At 34.0% G+C, this 21,719-nt stretch overlaps 1 protein-coding gene across 1 annotated transcript in view; it reads left to right on the top strand.

The window, feature by feature from the left end:
• Window positions 1–21,719, top strand: part of Gld (Glucose dehydrogenase) — a 95,408-nt gene that overhangs the window by 60,695 nt on the left and 12,994 nt on the right. Inside the window, exons 3-5 of the mRNA XM_085950402.1 lie at window positions 9,507–9,627; window positions 17,898–18,043; window positions 21,301–21,559. Coding sequence (XP_085806528.1) covers window positions 9,507–9,627; window positions 17,898–18,043; window positions 21,301–21,559 — 526 coding nt within the window. The remainder of the gene's footprint in view (window positions 1–9,506; window positions 9,628–17,897; window positions 18,044–21,300; window positions 21,560–21,719) is intronic.

The following is a 21,719-nucleotide window of genomic DNA, read 5'->3' as shown; positions in this document are numbered from 1 at the left end:
CTTATTTAACACATTTACAAACATTATTTATTTAAAAAATAATTATCACACACGTTAATTGCACGATACACAGCATCCGTCCTGCGACGGGGTATCATGAAGACCGCAGATTTATAGTGTGCTGAATCAATTTCGATGACCAGAGATCGAATATTGGATTTTGCGGAAAGTTAACCATAACGTTTTAAATAGTATGGTTTCATTGATTTTGGAAGAGGATGCATTAACCATTCTTTATTTTATTTCCGTATCCAGTTTACGTGAAAGTCGTTTTAAAATTAACCATTATGAAGCCCACGAGCAGAGTTGGGTTTTCCCGACGGGAATTCTCGAGAAATTTTCGAGATTTTCCATCCCTAATTTCGAGAATTGAAATTTTTAATATTTCGGGAAATCCCGGATCTCGAGAACCTTTTCTCGGGATTCGGGATTTCTTTATTATTATATATTAATTGAAAAAACAATTTTCTATATGAAAAAAGTGGACAGAAAACACAAAACGTTCAAAAACTGATCGGGGCATTTAACACAATTAAGCCAACGTCGACTCAAAATGAGCGCAATTTTTGCAACATCAGGGAATTTTGTGTCGCAAAAGCATACGCGATTATCAGACGCAGCCATTGACAGTCTGTGTTTTTTGAAATTCTATTTTAATAAGTAATGTTTTGAAGTATTGTTGTTTTCCTACTTCTATTTTGTTTGTCTTCTTATATAAACAAAAAAAATCATATTTTTTGGGAATTTGTCTGTTTTTACACTGATTTTAGGATTTTTACAGGTTTTTTTTAAATTGTCCGATATCTCGAGATTCTCGAGAATTATTTTCTGGAAATCCCGAATCTCGAGATTGAGATTTTCTCAGGAAATACCCAACTGTACCCACGAGACATCGTCGTATCACTTGTTTCAAAATGCATCACTCATCGCAGGAGTGAGAGAAAGCGACGATTTGAATTTTGGCACTTTAAACTGAGGCGTATTTTTCTTATACTATGTATGCTACGATTGCCCAAAAGAAGACCAAAACCTATAATTTTCACGACAAATAGCAAATTGAGTATTTGTTTGTTGTGTTGAAAGAAAGTAGGTGTATAATTTGTAATCCCCGAGTATCCTCGGCCAAATGTTGAAGAATGGTAATGTTTTGCTACTAGATAGTTAAGTTGACCATGCCTGATATATATTATTAATTGTTAGTAGGTATCTATCAATTTAGATACGGCGAATAATTCTGGGACTATAGCACTATCAGTAAAAAAACACACTATGATATTGACTTAAATCACGATTTTTTATTAAATTAATATAGCTACATAAATCACTACATTTGATTTAAAACAGACACACATTATTGCTAAAACATATTTTATACAAGGGCCAGATTTACCCTTGAAAGGCTATGAGCTAACAGAATGATAGCAGATATCAGTAACTCCAAAAAGCACATGTTATTTAATTAACTAAAATCAAAATATATTGAACATACATAATTTGAAAACATCGCAAGCACATACACACCAGAAAAAATCTTTTTGTAGATAAAATACGACACCTGACGGGATATGAACCTGTATCCGCTAGATTCGCGCATGTATGCTTTTCTAATTAAGATACGGGCATCCTACTTAATTACGACGATTTTAATTAGTAGTTGTTACGTGAAATGCTTATCGAATTGCGTTTTATTGAATTATGTATGTCCAATATATAGAATGTTGCATTCTCAAATAATCTTGTGTCTTATTCGTTGAATAAAAGAAATAGTTATATAGTTATTAAAATCAAAATATATATATTCGATACTTCACTATCGAAGCTTGGCGACAAAATACAGTAGGTATATCTAACTACCTTGGGACCAGTCGTATCAAATCAGCAACGTCTTGAAATTTGAGCTAAGAGACTATCTTTGACTATTTGATGCCTTACACATTTCCCTGCATTCTTCTTCTTCTGTCCGATCCTAATAGGATCATATTATGGGCCTCTACAGAGTAGAGCTTGTGTTATTAACAGATTTTTGTTTTTACTTGAAATGGATGTTAGCAACTTGCTCAACCAATTATTAAGTCCCCACTCTGACTCCATACGCAAATTGAAAAATAATATGTCTATTTTCCTGATCCAAGATTCGAACCTAGGACCCACGACATTATAAGCCGACGCATAAGACTCTCAGCTATCGTGGGCGTGTATAGGCATGGGCGTCCCTGTACTCAGCACTACGTAATTTTCATTACGAAATAATTACAAGATAAAAAGAACTTTTTATATACAACGTTTTAATATTTTCTGTTGAATCATATAAACTTGACTTGACTAGCTTAAACGATCAAAAATTTTGTACTTGATAGAAATAATACTGAAATGTCATTTTGACATGTCATGTTGATTTCCATAGTAACGCAAGTATATATTAATAATTTAGTTACTAGGACCCCAGACCCTAGCAACCAATAATGGTGTCGAAATAACTTTTCATACAAAACAGAATTAACTAAAAATGAATTAAATTCTACTTAAAGATAGCTAAAAGTATTTTAAAAATGCATTGCCATCGTGTTCTGATATATTCTAAAAGTTTCAAATATCTAGCTAGTCGGGGAGTTAGTTAAAAATCGATTGCAAGATTTGTACCGGACAAACAACCACCGGACTAATAAGAATACGAGCTAAGAAAAACATTGTAATAAAATATGGCTTTGATTCGCCGAATCTTAAAACCTCTTCATCGCCATTGTGATGTACGCCAATACAACTACATCTGGATTTAACTACGTTTACTCTGGTTCACGACCTTCATCAATAATTGGACTTGTTCAAAATTAATTTTTGTTATGATTTTTACCACGTTTTTCTTAGCTCATATTCTTGTTTGTCCGGTGATTGTTTATCCAGTACAAATTTTGCAATCGATTTTTAACTAACTTCCCGACTAGATAGACAATTGAAACTTTTAGAATATATCAGAACACGATGCCAATGCATTCTTTTACTACTTTTAGCCATCTTTAAGTAGAATTGAATTCATTTTCAGTTAATTCTGTTTTGTATGAATAGTTATTTCGGAAGAAATCCGTAATCCAATCCACTATTATTGGTTGCTAAGGGGGTGGTCCTAGCAACAAAATTATTAATATATACGTGCGTTACTATGGAAATCAAAATGATATTTCAGTATTACCTATATATTTGTTTGTTTGTTGCAAAATAGCAAAAAATGATTTGTTGACAATTGCCTTATTTGTCATAAATTATTGATGCATAGAATTTTCAAGTTTATATGATTCAACAGAAAATTTAGAAACGCGGTAAATAAAAAGTTCTTTTTATCTTGTAATTATTTCTGATACTTATGTGAAAGTGTCAAAGTTTTGACTATATAAAGAATTGAGAGGATGAAGCAATGTATTCTGATTATCATGACAAGATTAAAATCTATATTACAAAAATAATTACGTAGGCAGGTAACAAATAATAATATGATCAAATACAATTTTGATTTTTAATTAAAGTGAACGTTGATAGTTAAATATTTGATCTCGACAATCACATTGTTAAAACATTCTGGAATACAATCCACAGTAAGATTAAAAGCTTAATGTTAAAAAAATATAATATGGTAAATAAAAAAATCCATTATAGTCTTAAACGCGGAGGCAATTTCCGATTTTTTTTTGCTCGCCATTTCTAATTCTGGTTGTAAAATAATTAATAATAATGCCCACCTGATCCGACGGAAGTTTAATACTATTATCTCTAGCAGTGTGTCAGTCACACGTCCGACATTTCCTATAACTAGTAACAACTATTGCTTTAATTAAATTATAAAAATAACCGTTACACAATAATAATCATTGAGAATGAGTAAAAGTTTAATCAATTTGATTTTTTTATAATCCCGACGGAAAAGTGACTTACCTGTTTTTATACATGAATTATTTTATATTTACTGATCGTAATACAGCATTCTTTTGGTAATTACGTGTCGCTTAGCGCACATCGGAACCCAGTACTTTCCGGATGTATTACCTCGTGTCCGGAAACTTGTACGTATGCAGTTTGCCGTATCACACTTCACCGTGGAATGTTCTATCGGATATATATGGATGTATATTAATTAAAGACCATCCAACCTATTTGGGTCGTATAATGTGATAAAATTCATGTCTAAATTATACACGATTCTTATCGGCTTATTCTTTACCGAAAGCCAGCAGCAAACAAATTTTAAAAATAGCCGATATACTGGATTATTTGTTAGGTGAGATTAGGTTTTCATTCTTGAATTATTAATGAATTTTGCTAAAATCAGCTATGAAAATTGAATTAATATTCATATTGAATCTAATAAAATTGGAGACCGTGTAGTATACGATCATGTCTTTCCGATAAGAAAGCTCGCGGCGAACTGTGCTACGATGCCGTATTCCCTATGTTTACTACATACTACGCGTTTTGATTCCAGTGATGAACACCTAGCCTGCAGGTATGATCACTAGTATACATATAGTATATAATATATTAGTATATAATATATTATTATACATATAGTATTAGATACTCCATTAGGAGGCGTTATAATATTGCATCCACATATTGCAATTATCGTGTAGTTTTCATCAAAATGATTCTCTCTGTTTGACCATATCCGCTCCTCAGCATATGGATACCACACGGCGCCTTCAAAAAATCCTGCCGCTTGCTGGTATTAATTCTTGCATCTTCCAAAGTCACGCCAGCATCTCGCACATACACATCTAAGATCACTTCATAATATAAATATATTGAAAGATCATTCGAAGAAGAAAGTGCCAATCTGTCAACTACTGAGTATTTGTATAGATACATCAACATCTCTACCATATCTTACCTTTACTTAAAGGCATACGGATTATTTCATTATGACAGAGATAATAAAATAAATTTTCCGACTCGTTTTCTTCTGGGTATGCTATCGATGCAATCCCTGTCCACCAGAAGAGTGATTGCTCTTTTAACGCATTTCTTTTTACTACTTCGTGGGTTCATTTACAATCCGTATATACTGGCAAATAGTAATTTTCATGTTTCCACCAATATCACTCGTAACACTACCTCGTCGCAGAACATATTATGTAATGTTTCATGATGCTGTGTATCATGCGATTAACTTATTTAATGGGACCATTAAGGTTGATTTGTTTTTTATTGATTATATCATGTTTGTGGACGTGTTAAATAGGTTAAATTTAAAAAAAATGTATTTATCATTTTACTCTAATATCTACATAAACATCTGTCTTTTATACTTTCTTGTTATACTGGTTGTTATTTTGCAATTAAGTCATTTTTATTATTTTGTATTAATTATGTACTATAGTGCATTGGCCATTCGCTGTAATGCCATAATACTCTTTTCTAAACAAATAAATAAATATTTGTAACGGTTTACATATTATGAAATATTAATATTTTAAAGAGATTTATATAATATATATATATATATTAGTTGATACTTCTAGTTTTCCATATATTTCACGTATACCGGTATTGGTATTTTCATTCAGTATTGCTTTCCCTAAATGGAGGGTTACACTACTTACCTGCCATGAAGAAGTACATACCAAATATATTATTTCAAAAGTGTTTCAAAACTAGCAATAATTAAAAGAATACATACTATACTCCGTTCTGTTTTCGATTGCACGAAGAGCAAAGAAGGAAATGTTATTTTTCGCAATCGATATTGATAAATATACAAACGCTACTGCCTCACTAAACACTAACAAAACATACTCGAATATTAGAGATATAAGATAAATGGTCTGAATTATGAATAGCTCCATTAACGAGGAAAAGTATTAATAAATAATAATAATGTTAGAGTGGCATAATAATCGACAACAAAGAATATTTCCAACTCCATTGTGTATCTCGAGTATCCTTTGTAAATCATTTTTGACTTTTTCAAAAGATTAATCACACACAATAGACCATTTCAAACTTTTATATAACTATACATATAAAACTTATTGAATAGACTATATTCTTATTAATAATACACTCACTGAAAATTTGCATAAGCATGAAAGAATTAGTTTTGTAGATATATAATTTTATATATTTTTTTGTTCAATACATTGTAATTTTTTTACAATAAAAGATTTAATTGTATTACGAGAACAATTGCAGTGATTTTTCAATTAGATTATTTTTAAACATTCTAATATGTCTTTCCAATAGAATGTTATGTAAATTCGAATTTCAAATAATATATTATAAAACTTATTCATTAATTATAATGTCATATTATTGACAGCAGCTGTCTTGACTCATTATTCATTACGTGCATATTAAAATAATTGCATATTGTTCAATAAATATTATTATAATCCCCCTTAAGGCTATACTTCAGCTGAGGCATGGTCTAAAAAGATCATGACTAGGCGATACGCGGATTGTGCAAATGACGCTAGCCGAACGAAATATAATTTGTCATAAAAATTCAACATGCGTCCTTTTAATGTTATGTTTATTATTATATTCGTTATAATAATAGTATATTCATTGACATGTTTTTTTTTCAAGTACATGCGGAACGTTTTTTAGTAATCTTTACACGATTTAAGAATATATTCCTCCGACGCCATCACAAAACAAATTGACGTGCTCACACAATGTGTCTAACTTATACCACATTATTGGTACTTTAGTTGGGTTTTTTTTTTTTAAATTTTATAATTTAATTATTATATATATTATATTATATGTTAGCGGTCTGGTTGTAAAGCGACGAGACCGCTGTAGGAGGATGACCGAGAGTTGAGATTTTGGTGGTTTGCTCCAATGACATTTTTAATGGACAACGCACTCAATACAGTAGCTAGCAATTAAATTCACGCACAGCGACATTCGCACATGTATAGGTAGACGTCACGCATTTTCCATTATGCGATATCACGCATCGGGAACTTATAGCAATATCACCTTTATTGTAATGGCGTTAGAATAGTGTTTCTAGTGTCAATGTTCATTCGAGCAAACCCGTTCGAACCGAACCGTTCGGCAGACCCGGCTAAAAGCATCGGGAATTTATAGAAATATCACCTTTATTGCAATGGCGTTAGAACAGATTATGCCATTCGGCAGACACGACAAAAAAGTGAGTGTCATTTTTATTCCCAGATGATTCGTCCATATTAATGTCATTGGTTTGCTCCGATGGATTGAGGAGCGAGTTTTTATTGCGGCGTAAACAGTCGGCACATGAGTTATGACACTGTTCCGAGGTTCGAAACTCGGTACACGAGATACTGTGTGGTGCGATATAGAGACTGAGATACTGACAGTCCGGGAAGTTGTGTTAGAGTAGCATTCATAATCAATCCGCTATTTATCAACGTACTCACAATCAAAATAATATCTTGAAAATAATATTTAGTAAATAACTATTATAATTGAGTCAGCTATTTTGTATCGAGTTTACGATGATTGGATATTGGCTGCCTATATGGGAAAACGGAATCATAATTGCGGTCAGCTATATCAACTATTTAATCTGGCCTATCTATATGCTGACACGGCTTGGGTTAATAATTCCCATATATTATATAATATATATTTTACTTAACTTGTATTTTATTATTGAATTTATTTTTTGTTACGTGCATGCGCCGTTTGTAAATAATAAAAAATGAAGACTACGAAATTACAATATAAAACTTCTCGAAAATATTTGCAATAATTCATCAAAAGTATTTAAATTCGCCAGATAGCAGCGGTAGAGTAGCGAGGTGAGATGCGGGTTTATCTACTGTTGACAGGTCTTCCTACGCGTTTATTCTTCTCCCTCATGGTACCTACAACCCTGTGTGGGTATTGGCCTCATTTAGCATATGCCTCCCCAGTGGCGCACCCAGGGGGTGGGCCAAGGGGCCTTGGCACCCCCCAAACATGAAAATTATCAGAATGATTTTAAACATTGAAATTGAAAGCCAATAAACTATACCTTTGGGCTTAGACAAATAAAAACACGGCAAAAAATGATTTGTAATTCTCCAGCACCCATTTTAGAAAAATTTCTTAGATTTTGATTTCTAACACAACACTTATGTCAGGTTTTTTAGAAACCCAATCCTTAATGGAACTGTCAAAAAATTCTCGGTGTCCACCCGAATTCCGGAGTGGTGTAGGTCATGGCTGGGGAGGGCTGACAAGGCTCTAGCCTGGGGGCCCGGGCTGTGGGGGGCCCGGCGTGTCGGGTTGACCAGATAAGTGGGATAAACACACATCATAAATTAGCTTTAATAGTAAAAAAAGTCGCCTGCGGGGCTATTATACTTCATGGTCACGAACATTTTCAATTACTTATATAATTGTGCAATATATTTTTTGATTATTATGTGTCGATACTCGACAGCTCTAATATTAAAGTAGCTGTATTAAAAACCGCCAATAATTCACTGTATAAGTACCCTTAATTTGAACTAAAACACAATTTTACGTTAGTGTAGTGTTTTACACTGCCTTTAATCTTAACGGTAGGTAGAAGGGCCGCCAATCCTAGCCTGAGGGTCTGTTTCAGGATGTGGGGACCATGGTGTAGGTAATAGACAAAAGACCGATAAATGAGAAGAAGGAAAAGAGCCTATGAGACTAATTTACATTCTCCTTCTTGCCCCCCCCCCCAATATTAAATCCTGGGTGCGCCACTGTGCCTCCCTCCCCCCATCCAGATCTGTTCAAAGCCACTTCCGTCCAGTTTGGGAAGCCCAATATCGAACAGGTCATCGTTTACCTTCCGGCTTCTGGAATGTCAGTTTCTTTGTCATGCGTAACTCGTCCATCCTGTGTACATGGCCCAGCTATTTAAGGTGAAGAGGTCGTTCATATATGACAGACATGGGCAAATGCGGCTCTTTGTTGGGTTAAGTGTGGCTCCCAATAGCTTTTGATAAAACTATATAGGTATTTTTTATATACCCCATTATACTTGTATGTTCGCGAGTTTTCCTTTCTAAATTTGAATTTGTGTATTTAATACTACATGAGGACGTAACTATGGCGTGGCTTTCTATATATATGAAAATCCAGAATGTGTCTCTCATTGACCTCATGTATGGCCATCCCTGATATATTATGACTTCACATGATTTTGGCTATTTAACGCCCCCCCCCCTCCATAAAAGTTAAAAAAATAGAAAAAATGATTTTTTTTAATATTCATCTTTAAATCCCCGATCCTCAATATTGTGTTTTCAGATCCTTTTATTTTCTCTGACTCTCCCCCCCCCCCCCCCCCCCCCCTAGAGCGTGATATCATATACGGACATCCCCCAAGTACACACTTATGTGGTGTGATTTGTAAGAAACGAGATTGTTTCAATTGAACCACGATTGTATAATTTATACAACATTAAAATTATAAATTGTTTGAATGCATCACGGCCTCAAAATCAATCAGTGCATCGGGCCTCTACTTCACTATACGCGCCACTGATATTGTTATTTTGTCTTTTCAGTATCGCGGCGAGATGGAAGATGTTTACGATTTCATAGTGGTAGGAGGTGGTTCTGCTGGAGCCGTGATAGCGGCAAGACTATCAGAAGTCCCGGAGTTCACCGTGCTATTAGTAGAAGCTGGTAAGTTGATAATGATTATTTATTTTATATACATAAGTATATATATGTAAAGCTCATGTTTTGGACATCCACAATGTTTTGTTTTCTTAAATAAATAAATAATGAGTTGAACATGGCCCCCACAAGGGGGGGTTTGACAGGGCTCTAGCCTAGGGGCCCGGGCTTAAGGGGGGTCCAGCGTGGCCAGTTAAGTGAGATATACACACACCACAAATTTGCTTTAATAGTTAAAAAAAAAGTCGCCTGCGGTACTATTAAAAATATTTAAAGAATATTTATTTCAGATTCGACGCAATTTAATGTGATATGGTTAAGGTTAAATTGTTTTTAGTGTGTTTCCTGACTATAAAAGTGGCTATTTATCCAACATGTCGAAGGGTCGCATGTTACTTGGCCATCACAAAGTGGGTCGCGATTAGTGCTTCATAATGAGTCTCGACAACTCAATAATACTCTGGGATTCCGGGAAATACCATTTGGAGGACATTACTGTAAAAAAATTACACTCCCCTCATCTTCTTTATCTTAACGATAGGTAGGAGGGCCTACCAAACATCCTGGTCTTGGGGCCCGCTTTCGGACGTGGGGGCCATGGAGTTGAAATATAATAATGGTAATCGTTTCATAACAAAAAAATAACAATGCTCCAAACAGATTCCTAATAATATTCATTACAATTCTAATTATTACAAATTACTATATCAGCTATTTTTTTCAAGACCTCTCAACTCACGATGGTAATAACATTAATAATAATATACTATACATAAGTATTTTTTAATTGTTAACTTAAGCGCCTGTTCAAAGATGGCATTGCAATCCGAGATAAAAGAAATTAAGATCATTAGTCGAATTTCTGTCGGTAAATTAGCCGGAATAGACCAATTTGAAAGTCAGCCAAACATTACGTTGTAGTAACGCAATCACTTTTGTAGTAGGTAAGTATTAAACATTTTTAAACGCTCGCAATCAGAAATTGTGAAATAATAAATCATTGTTGTTAGCCGAACATGTCCGGTCATATCCGAATACATCTCGTAAATCAAACAAAAGGCAAGAGATGTAATCTACATCCCCGATTGTGTTTGATAGTTTATATGGTATTTTGCAAATTAAAAAAAACACCGGGACAATTTCACGCGTATATTATAGTGATGCCAAATCTACAATATGAAATTAATCCTCATCGGAAACCCAAACATAATCAGAACCAAATTCAAAATACTAAAAAAAATCGTAATGTATCGTCTCTTGCAGCCATTGAAGTTAATGGTCCTACCAACAACACCCAGTCGTAAAATCTTGTCACGGGATCCTACGCTTGGGTGTATTTTTTATACTGGGAATGTCTCAGGAGTAGTTACCCAAGACTTACGTCACCATGCACTCAATTATGCTTTTTCAATTTTAATTTTTTTAACATATTGTGGACACTACAAATTATAAGTTTAAGACGTTCACAACATGAAACATAATTATAAAGAAAAAAATAATAAAAACGATAAAAATGAAAATATAAAAAGAGAACATAATACATACATACAAAAGCAGTGAAAGTACAATTATACATCGAAAGAAGTTCAAAGAAGTACACCGAGTTTGCTTAGAAAACCCTATTTTAAGAATTTATAAAATTGCGTCCATCTCACCTCACGCAAGTGGAATATATCAACATCCGAAGCAATTATTTATTTTACTGAATATACATAACTTAAACTTTAAATTACCTATGGGAGATAAGAACACAATATAGAGGCAAATTATAAATAAAAAACCATTACAAAACTGCCGAACAATCTAAGTAAAGAGATCATGTTGACAGTATGGCCGCGCATTTTTTTTAAATGCAACAAAATTGGCCTTTGTGGCGACCAGGTCGGATGGTTTGATGGGTCCAACAGCTGGTTTAATCGACTTGAGCAGTGGTACACATGTGGTTTACATTCTGTATCTCTCCACTATATGGATAATACTTAAAACAGGTAACACTACTAAACTCATGGAACCTGCCAGAGAAGCCACCGTATCTCCTGTATAAAAAAAATATAACGTTGATAGGTACTCAATGGAAATTCTTTGTCGAAACCACTAGCAAACTTTCTAGAAATCTGCATCCCTCTTACCCCCAAAATACTCAAGGAGCCGCATCCCCAATGCAATAGAATATTATTTTTTTAAATGAATTTTAATTTATTAAAAGAATTTTATTTTATAATTATTTTCAGTGGGTTTCCTGACTAATAAAAATTACTATTTATCCAATATGGCGAAGAGTCGCGTGTTACCTGCCTATCACAAAAGGAGGTCGTGATCAGTACTTCATAATATGATACCAAGTGCCGACAATTCAAGTGGATTTATTAAAAAATATCAAAAAAACTCGAAGAATACACGGAATATCCTTTATTTTATACGGGGAACCTTGGAGTTCCGTAAAGGAACACTATTGTAAAACATTACACTGCTCTTCACCTTAGCGATAGGTCGGGGGCCCGCTTCAGGATGTGGGGGCCATGGGAATCGTACAAAGTTTAAATCGATTAGAATTTAAATTTCATCAATAAAATTGTCCATTATTCTCTTTATTCGTACCTACATAAATAAAGCCGAGTAATCCTGACAATAGCCGAGCGACTAACGCGTTGACTTATATTGTCATGAGTCCCAGGTTCCAATCCTAGTTCTGTAAAATAGACAATATGTTGTTTTTAAATGTGTGTTTGAAGTCAAAGATTGAGCAAGTGGCTAACATATATTTCTCGTAAAAACCTCCACTATGTGGAGACCCAAATTATAATCTTCTTTGGACTGAACATGGTCAAAAAATCGCAATATAAACATTTTTTTAAAATTATATGTATGTATTTATCTTATTTTGTTATCTCCACTATGACTAAGTCATGTTAAACGTATCTATGTAATTACTTCTTAAGTTAATCATTTAAAAACAATAACTAAGATTTAGACAAACAATTATAACAATTACATTAAATCTCTCATCAGGGTTACTAAAAATTATAATCGCCATCCATTGTCAGGAAAATTTTAACACTCAAAATATAAAGCCATTGTCTTAGGGAAGGATTTATTTCAAGAACACCATCAGATGGAATCTTTGTTTTTTTTTACCGTATCCGCTGTTGGTGACATTTTGTCAATTAACGACCGGAAGTACTAGGTACTCCCGAATCATCATGTTTTTTTGATAATTGCATTATAAATACTAATCCTTGAGATTTCGAGAGTGCGTTTACCCATCCAAACGACGTGACGCCAAAAGTTAAATGGCGCTAAAAAAAATTACAGCATGCGTATTATAATAGGTACCTATAATTCGTTAGAAAGGATACACAAAAACAATCTAAATTGTTGCTAATTATTAAGAACTTTATGCAGGCAATCTATCTATTTAGGCACATATAATTTAGGAATGTACTAACACCGCCCAAAAAGTGTCATCCCCTAAGGATCATATGTTATGGAACCCTATAAAGGCCGTAATTTATCATTATCGGAAAAACTCATAGAAATATAAGCAATGTTGATTATGAAGCGTATCATAAAAAATGTATTTAGTCCTAAGTTGATGGTATTACTATTTTACACGTATTTTTTTAGATATTAACAAGTCGCACTCGGGTAATAATAGTGGCACAACTCAAAAAACTTGTTTTTGCGGGAGAGCAGTTTTAATATTTTATTTTGGTGTGTTAAATCAGTTTTTTTTTTACTTTATAACAGCGTGAAGTTGGCACACTTGTGTCATCTCATTTTGAATGTTATCCGCATTAACAATGGCACAATGATTATTGTGCCACTATTTCTGCTTGAATTCAAGTAAAATGTTATACTATGATAATGACAAAAATGCTTTTAAGGCCATCATTATATTTTTAAGAATTGAATAAGCCTTGTGCAACTATTATTTCCCGGGTGCGAAGTAATCAGATGAAATTTCTAGCAGACAGACTGGCATCAGAGTGAAAAGTGGTTAGCAACAAGGTAGAAATAATACGAACTCTCCGAATTCCGGAGCAGTAGTTGTATTTTTTTTCGCTCAGTGTCGCATAGTCAAATATACCCCCCCCCCCTCCCCACCTTTGGAGATGACAGTACCTAATATAAAATAAGAGAAAAAATTGCTTTATAGTTGTTTATAATAAAATTTATATTGACTTTACTGTTTCATTATTCATTTCAGACTCTATCACGATACACACACATAATATATGAGTACCTAGCTTAGTATCAAAGTGGGTCAAACGCCACCTCCCACTAAATTCTTGTTTTGATTGATCATGGTAGTGCAAGTGATGCTCTTTTCAAAAAATCCACCAAAAGTATCAAAAACGGTCGTTTATATAGAGATTTTTGAGTTTAAAGTTGGTATGTTATATGAAAAACGGACACTTTTCACATAATATGTTTGTGAGTCTCCTGTATGGCTTATTTCCCACTTTGATACTAAGCTACTCATCTATCGAACTGCAATCTTATAATATATCCAAATAAATTTAATTAGTTTTACATCACTTGCGGATGAACTAGGTACGTCTAGTTGTGTCGACTATTTGTATTATCGTCCGAGACAGTTAGTTTTATTTTCTGCCGATAGATGTTACTATAGCCAAAACTCCCCATAATGTCATTATCATGTTTATACTATTACATTATAAAAGTATTATTTTCACAACTAACAATTAATGAAGTCATCTTCTAATAAATATTTTTCATGTTTTGCACCTTTAATGAGAAACTGCGCCCATTATAATACAATTCAGATGAATCCGAGATGCGGTTCTCGTCAAGTACCAAGTTACGGTCACTTCCGGGCCTGGCACCATGACTTTTCATGTATACTATCTTCTAATGCGGACGAATCACAGAATTAATTGCATTCCTCACATTACGTATACACAACTCTACTCTCCACCCAATCTAAAGTTGTTTTACTTTTCGTAAACCCAAAATAACTGTCAAAAAATGTAGTTTCAAAAGAAAATAATCTACTTAATTAAATGTTTGTAAAACGCTGGAACTCACCAGATTATAATATATTATGTATATATATTATGATCGTAATGTCACAGTGCACGGAACGCATGTTAGAAAGTGATGTTTTGTATTTTTTTTTCGATGCATATTATTCGCGATGACTTGCGAATTCGCTTTCCAAAGTGATTTGCATCAACAACGATGTGCCCATCTATTGTTTCCCGCCAAATATGAACCGGAAACACAGTGACGTTGTGAAAAGATATTATACTTAATAAAATATAGATCTTGGAATTTGCAGCTAATTAACGATATTTTTAAAATGTTATTGTATCACTTTGGGGCTTAGACCTAGAATACTAGAAATACTCAAGTCAAATTGAAGGCCTCCCATAGCTTCTTCCACTTTTTCTCGCTCCCTAGTAATTCTTCGCTGTCACATATGTTCAGCGAACTTTATGAGTTAGTGTATTCCCCATTTTGTTCATTCACCGCCCTCTATAATTTGCCGGCCATATGTAATGCATGACCTGCTTACCATCTCGGGATATCACTGAACACAGGGGTAGAGTAGAATTACAAACTGAGGGTTGGAGCGGACCCTTTTTTGACTTCCTCCCCTCCGGGACCTAATACTTGCTCCAACTCCGCTCCAGGGTCTGCTCCACTCCGGGTAAAAAGTTTTAATAGGTATTATATGTATCTATACAAATTTTAAAAAATAAAAAATATAAGTAGTTTTAAAATAATAATCGTCATTATCATTATTAATTATATTACTTAAATAAAATGGCCGGCAGCAAATCGTCTTTCATTATTTGCCTCTTCTATCAAAAAAGTTAGGTTATTTATCACTCGGCAGTGTTGTTGTATTTCAAATAATTCCAGTATTGCAAAGTGTCAATTTTAATATCTGTAGTAAGATGCCAAAACACGATAATATATACGATTTTCTAAATTGCTCAGAACAATTTTAATCTTCGAAAGGAATTCAAACAATGGACATACCACATATTGACACTGCTTATTTCTTTCAACCTATAAAACCTAGACATACTCGTACCATATTTTGATATTTTGTAGATTTCACTGCGAAGAGTCTGAAAGTATTATACATAACTCGATTTTAAAAAAACGGACATATCATGTTTTGCCATCTTACTACAGATATATTATTATCATTGGATTTTAGGACGAAAATTTAATAATAAAAAAAACTTCCGGTGCAGTGGAGCACTACAAATTTTCGGTGTTCCGGCTCCGCTCCTTCTCCAGGTAAAACCATATTGCTCCACTGCTCCGTGCTCTTGCTCCAATGCTCGGGTTACAATTGATATTGGTGGGAACATGAAAATGAATACTTTCCAGTATATATGGATTGTAAATGAACCCACGAAGAAGTAAACAAATCAATCACTCTTCGGGTGGACAGGGATCATATTGATAGCATACCCAGAAGAAAAGGAGTAGTAAAATTATATTTAATTAGTACAATAATAGTTATTACACGCAATTGGACATTATGGTTCAAATATTACTGTTTTTAAAGTCAATAAAAATGGTGTGTTGGCCACAGTATAATATATGACTGCTTTTTTTATAATATTTAATTACCAAATAACTATGGTGTTTACACATAATTTCGTCCACCAGATTCCTCTCGCTTTTTTTATTGAGTACACCAATGATCTGTATCGAATATTAATATCGCGTGTCAAAAGTTAAACGATGAAATAAGAATATTTTTGAAAATGCAAATTATATGCAAACATTGTCGTGTTTCACGAGAAGTCCATTTTCGAGCGAACTCGTGACCCTAGTTTGAAAATTCAATTTCCGATTTCCATATCAGCGCCATGGGAAAAAAAACATTAAATCAATCGTCAAATCAACGGTTTTGATTGTTTTTGTAAATTATTGTGAATGCAAGAATTGCGAAACAACACGTAACAATCTCGCCATAAATTGCATTATTGAACCGAAATATGATGGCGATAGATAACCTTTTTCGTTACACCCACAAGGGAGGACTGGCAGGGCATTGCAGGGTGGAAGCCTAGCGGTCCAAACTTAGGGGAGGGGACATTATAAAATATGTTCATTTAGGTAACTATTATTTTATTACACATTGATTATTTTCAAAGTCGGTAATCTCCATTTTTTGCTTTTTTGATATTTTTCTTGATCCTGCTTCTGTAAGTCGTTTATATTAATCAGCCGACATTTTTTTTATTTTACGAGTAATTTTAAACGTGTTATCTTATTAAGCTAATGACCTAAAAAACTTTATTTCACTATTCGTTTTTTTCTAATTTTTAACTGTTATGTTTGTAAAATAAAATATACCATTTGTACTCCTAAATGTTATTGCCGACTTTAAAACTAACACCCTCCCTTACATTATAAAAATAATTTAATTTGCCAACGACACATGTCGTGTTTGTAGGAATGTATTATACATATATACAGATTACAGCACCATCTGTCAAAGGCTTAAAAAATATATGCCACAGCGCGCCATCTGACTTTAACGTATTTATCGAATTCTTCACCGAGAAATGCTGGCACTTTTTTGTACGGACTTGTCAGTATGTCTATCGCAATGTGTGTTATATGATAGGCTTCGATGGGCAAGCCTAAAACATTTGCGCTTAATATAAGTATTGAATAATAATAATAATAAAATATTATTAAATGCAAGAATATCAAAACAAAAATTTGTATTACTCGTGACGCCGCTGATAAATCAGTTTAATTAGGACATTTAGTCACCGTAGCCATTTCGTGACGGAATTTTAAATATGTACTATAATAAGCATAACTATTAGGAATTATTGTCAATAAAGATACTTGAGTCAGTATGTTAATTAGTTAAGAGCACTGATACCAAAAAGTGAAAGATATGTGTTCTAATCCCATTCGGTCTTTTTTGGTTTTGAATAAAAAATATATATATATATACCAGTGGCGGAGGGTGGAGGTAGGCTGTTATAGGCGCCATAAATTATATTTAATTTTTACATTAAACTTTGTCTAACTAACTAGTCTAGTCTAGTCTAGACTAACACAGTTTAATGTGCACTATTTATGGCGGAACTTAACAGCCTGCCTCCACCCTTCGCTACTGAAATATACTATTATCATTCTAGCCTACCTTTCATAAATCGCTGAACATATTATCTCTTCTGGCTTTCCCTTCTCACGCTGCTCTCGATCCTGCACCTTTATAATCCACGTTGTAATTATCGATAAATCTTGATAATCTTTGCTTCCAGGAATGGACGAGCCCACAGGCACCCAAGTACCTTCAATGTTCCTCAACTTTCTTGGATCGTCGATAGACTGGGGATACAGAACGGAACCAGAGACTGCAGCATGCCTAGGAGAAGTAGAAAGACGCTGCAGTTGGCCCAGAGGAAAGGTATGATATATTATGAATCATATTAATACTTTACCAAATTAACACCATACTTGAGTAATCGAGTTGGGATATTTTTGTGAATATTGCCATTCTATAATAATACTGTCATATAACGTTCATAGTATGAGGACCAGGAAACTCAGAAATAATGGGAACTGAAATACCTAGCGGGTGTGGAGTAACAGGCAACCGATCTCGAGTCTGAAAGAATATGGGATAAACTTAAACACGTGCCAAGAATATGATTGTTCTTCGTTATGAAAATTGCTCTCAGTTTATGCACTGACGCTCATTTAATATTGGTGTATTTGAAGGTTGCAACACACAGTATTGCACGTATATAATGTGTGGTTCATTTTCGTAGGACACTTACACGGTGAAAATGTAGTGTATTGGGGTATAGCCTATCGGAATTAGATTTATTAATATGTTCTGTGATGCGGACCAACATTATAGTATATCTACATAATATAATACAGAATATACATAATTTGAAAACATCTCATGCGTATACACACTAGAAAAAATCGTTTTGTAGAAAAAAAATACGACACCCGACGGGACTTGAACCTGTATCTGCTGGATTCGGGCCGAGTATATTTTACCAATTAAATTTTAACTTCTACTTGTTACATGAAATGCTTATCGAATTGCGTTATAGTTTCCACTCAATATGCATCTTTTTTTAAATTTTTACCTTCGGAGGCCCTCTTTTAATTTTTATCATGAATCGGTTCCATCATGTTGCGTTAGTGTAACGCGCCTCTGCATATATACGTGGAAGAATGTGTTTCTTCGTCATATTTAGTGAATACATACATACTTAGTAGCCATGTCCGGAAATTTGTACGTATGCAGTTCGGCGTATCACACGTCACCATGAAATGTTGTATCGGAAATATAAATGGTCGTATATTAAAGACCGTCTAACCTCTTTGGGTCGTATAGTACTGAGAAAAAAATCATGGCTAAATAAAACACGGTTCTTGTCAGTTTACATTTTACAGTTTACATGAAGCCAGCGGCAAACAAATTTTGGCCAAAATACTGGATTATTTGTTAGGTTAGGTTAGGTTCTCATTCTTGAATTTATGAATTTTGCCAAAATCAGCTATGAAAGTTTAATTAATTTTTATATTAAATCTAATAAAATTGGAGACCGTATAGTATACGGTCATCTCTTTCCGATAGAAAGCTCACGGCTAACTGTGGTACGGTGAAATATTTTACGTACAATTTATATGTAGCCGTTAGAAGATGTACTCGTATATTCTCATATTAGTATTTATTACCTTTTGATCAATTGACTTTTTCGTAAAAGGTTTCCTGTTTGTTGCAATTACATACATATTGTGTATGGTATATCCATTGCGTAAACTTACCTGTGAATTACGCAGTTACCTGTGAACGCACGCGTACTTTTGACTTATGACATGACTTGTTGTGTCATAAAACGTTAGATATAAGTTTGCTTCCACTTGTGCATACTATTTACCCACGTAAGATGTCAGGTAGGTACTGATTACTGACACCTTTTGGACTTCCATATTATAATATTAACTGATAACGATATTGTAAGTATTAATAATTAATATATTTCTTTATTCAATGAAAACAAGATTCAATACAGGGCTCGAAATGGACCGGAACGCACCGGAGCGCCGTTCAGGTTCATACAATCCCCAAAATTATTGCTTCGTCTCATGTAAATATTAATTTGACCGTCTGAGCGAGATATGTCATATTATAAAAAAATCTTACACAATCGTTTTTTTTAAATACATATATGTATTTTTTAAAAAAAACCCACGGTGGCCGCGTGGCTTAAGCGTTGGACTATCATGCCGTGGGTCTCAGGTTCGAATCCTGGGTCTGGCAAGTACACATATTGTTTTTCAATTTTTGTGTGAGTCAGGGTATGGACCTATTAGGTTGAGCAAGTGGCTGACATCCATTTCTCGTAAAAAACAAAATCTGTTAATACAAACCTCTACTTTGTGGCCATATGGTCCTATTAGGATCTGACATGGTCAAAAGAAAAATATGTAAGTATAGAATTAGATAAGTAACGGTGTTAATATTTTCGTAAAATTATCAAGCGCTACGGTTCGTAAAATTTTCCATTTCAAGCGCTGATTCAATATCATCCTTTATTGAATATAATAATTGATATGTTATGTTATAATCGTATATGTAGTCCAGAGGCACTGAATCATTTGGAGGCCCCACGATAAACAATATAATAACAACTATATTTTAAAAATTTCGATGCATTTCTTCTTTATTGAATTATTATGTAAAACCACAGTGATGAGCGTGATGAGTGTGATGAATGATGAATGATGAAAGATGAGTTGACACATAATAATGTCAGTGGCTATGTTTTTCGTAGTTATACAAGTAAGCTTAATATTTAGAAGTGCTTTTATTATAGGTAAGCTTTTTTGGTGATGGTTGCAGAGATATTATGATGTTTTGGGTGAAATACGAATATTTTAACGATATTGATATAATTTGAATACGTGTATTAATAATTAAGGCGCTAAGTACCAAAAAATTTTAAACTGACATTGTTATAGAAAAATGTTCTACATACCAACGCCAATAACTTTGACTATGGTCTAAGTGCCTCAATCAAGTCACAAAAACACAGCAAAATATTTAAACCTGTCGACGCTGTAAGTCTGTTGGCGTGTTTTATTTATAATGGTGTAAGTAACACTGCAGTGGTCAACGGCATTCAATATAAAATGGCTGACGATGGTGTGTTGACACTTGCGAGTTCTTAATACCTAAAATTATAGAAGCTGCCGTGATTGCTTCACACTGTAAAACCACATTTTTCAAAAGGTCTGCTTCATGAATTTTTACTGCAATGACTCGGTATTTTGTAACTACAGGCAATACTACTTTTTGGTACTTAGAGCCTTAATTAATACACGTATTCATTTAATAATAATTGTGGTTTGAACTGTTTCAAGGCCCCCCTTTTAAACCGTTTTGACGAATCAATTGCGTCATGTGCGCCAAAGAAAATCGCCGCTGTATAATCTGGAAATCTGCGAATCATTTTAATGTATGTGTCGTTATTCCGTCATTATAAACATCATTGTTATAGAAGCCATCTATTGACGGAATTCAAAACATAATCAGATCAAAAGTACCCATTAGATAAACCCCTTAAATTGTAAGACAGATCGGTTGATTGATCAGTTATTTATTTATAATGAGTAATGACATTCTAAAATCATACATAGGTTCTCGGAGGGACATCAGTAATGAACGGAATGATGTACATCCGAGGATCCAGGAAGGATTTCGACGACTGGTCAGCAGGCGGTGCCGCAGGATGGTCTTATGAAGAGGTTCTTCCTTACTTCTTCAAATCTGAAGACAATAAGCAACCGGATATTATCGACAGAGGCTACCACGCGGCTGGAGGTCCGCTGACTGTCAGCCAGTTCCCGTACCATCCGCCACTATCGTATGCCATTTTAAAAGCTGGCGAAGAGTTAGGTGTGTATCTTTTCCGTCTTAATGCTTTTATTAATAACCGTTAAAATAATCAATTGACGTACTGATACTAACTCAGTTATTCTGCTGACCAGTTTACATATATAGTACAACTTTTTATGAGTTACGTAGAGTCATAACATAACTCACATATTATTCCAAA

This window comes from Rhyacophila brunnea, unplaced genomic scaffold, assembly GCF_057557595.1.
Source record: "Rhyacophila brunnea isolate RB1 unplaced genomic scaffold, BYU_Rbru_1.0 scaffold_23, whole genome shotgun sequence".
In the NCBI taxonomy this organism is placed as follows: domain Eukaryota; kingdom Metazoa; phylum Arthropoda; class Insecta; order Trichoptera; family Rhyacophilidae; genus Rhyacophila; species Rhyacophila brunnea.
Note: the sequence above shows the minus strand (reverse complement) of the source record. Positions and strands in the feature narration are given on the sequence as shown.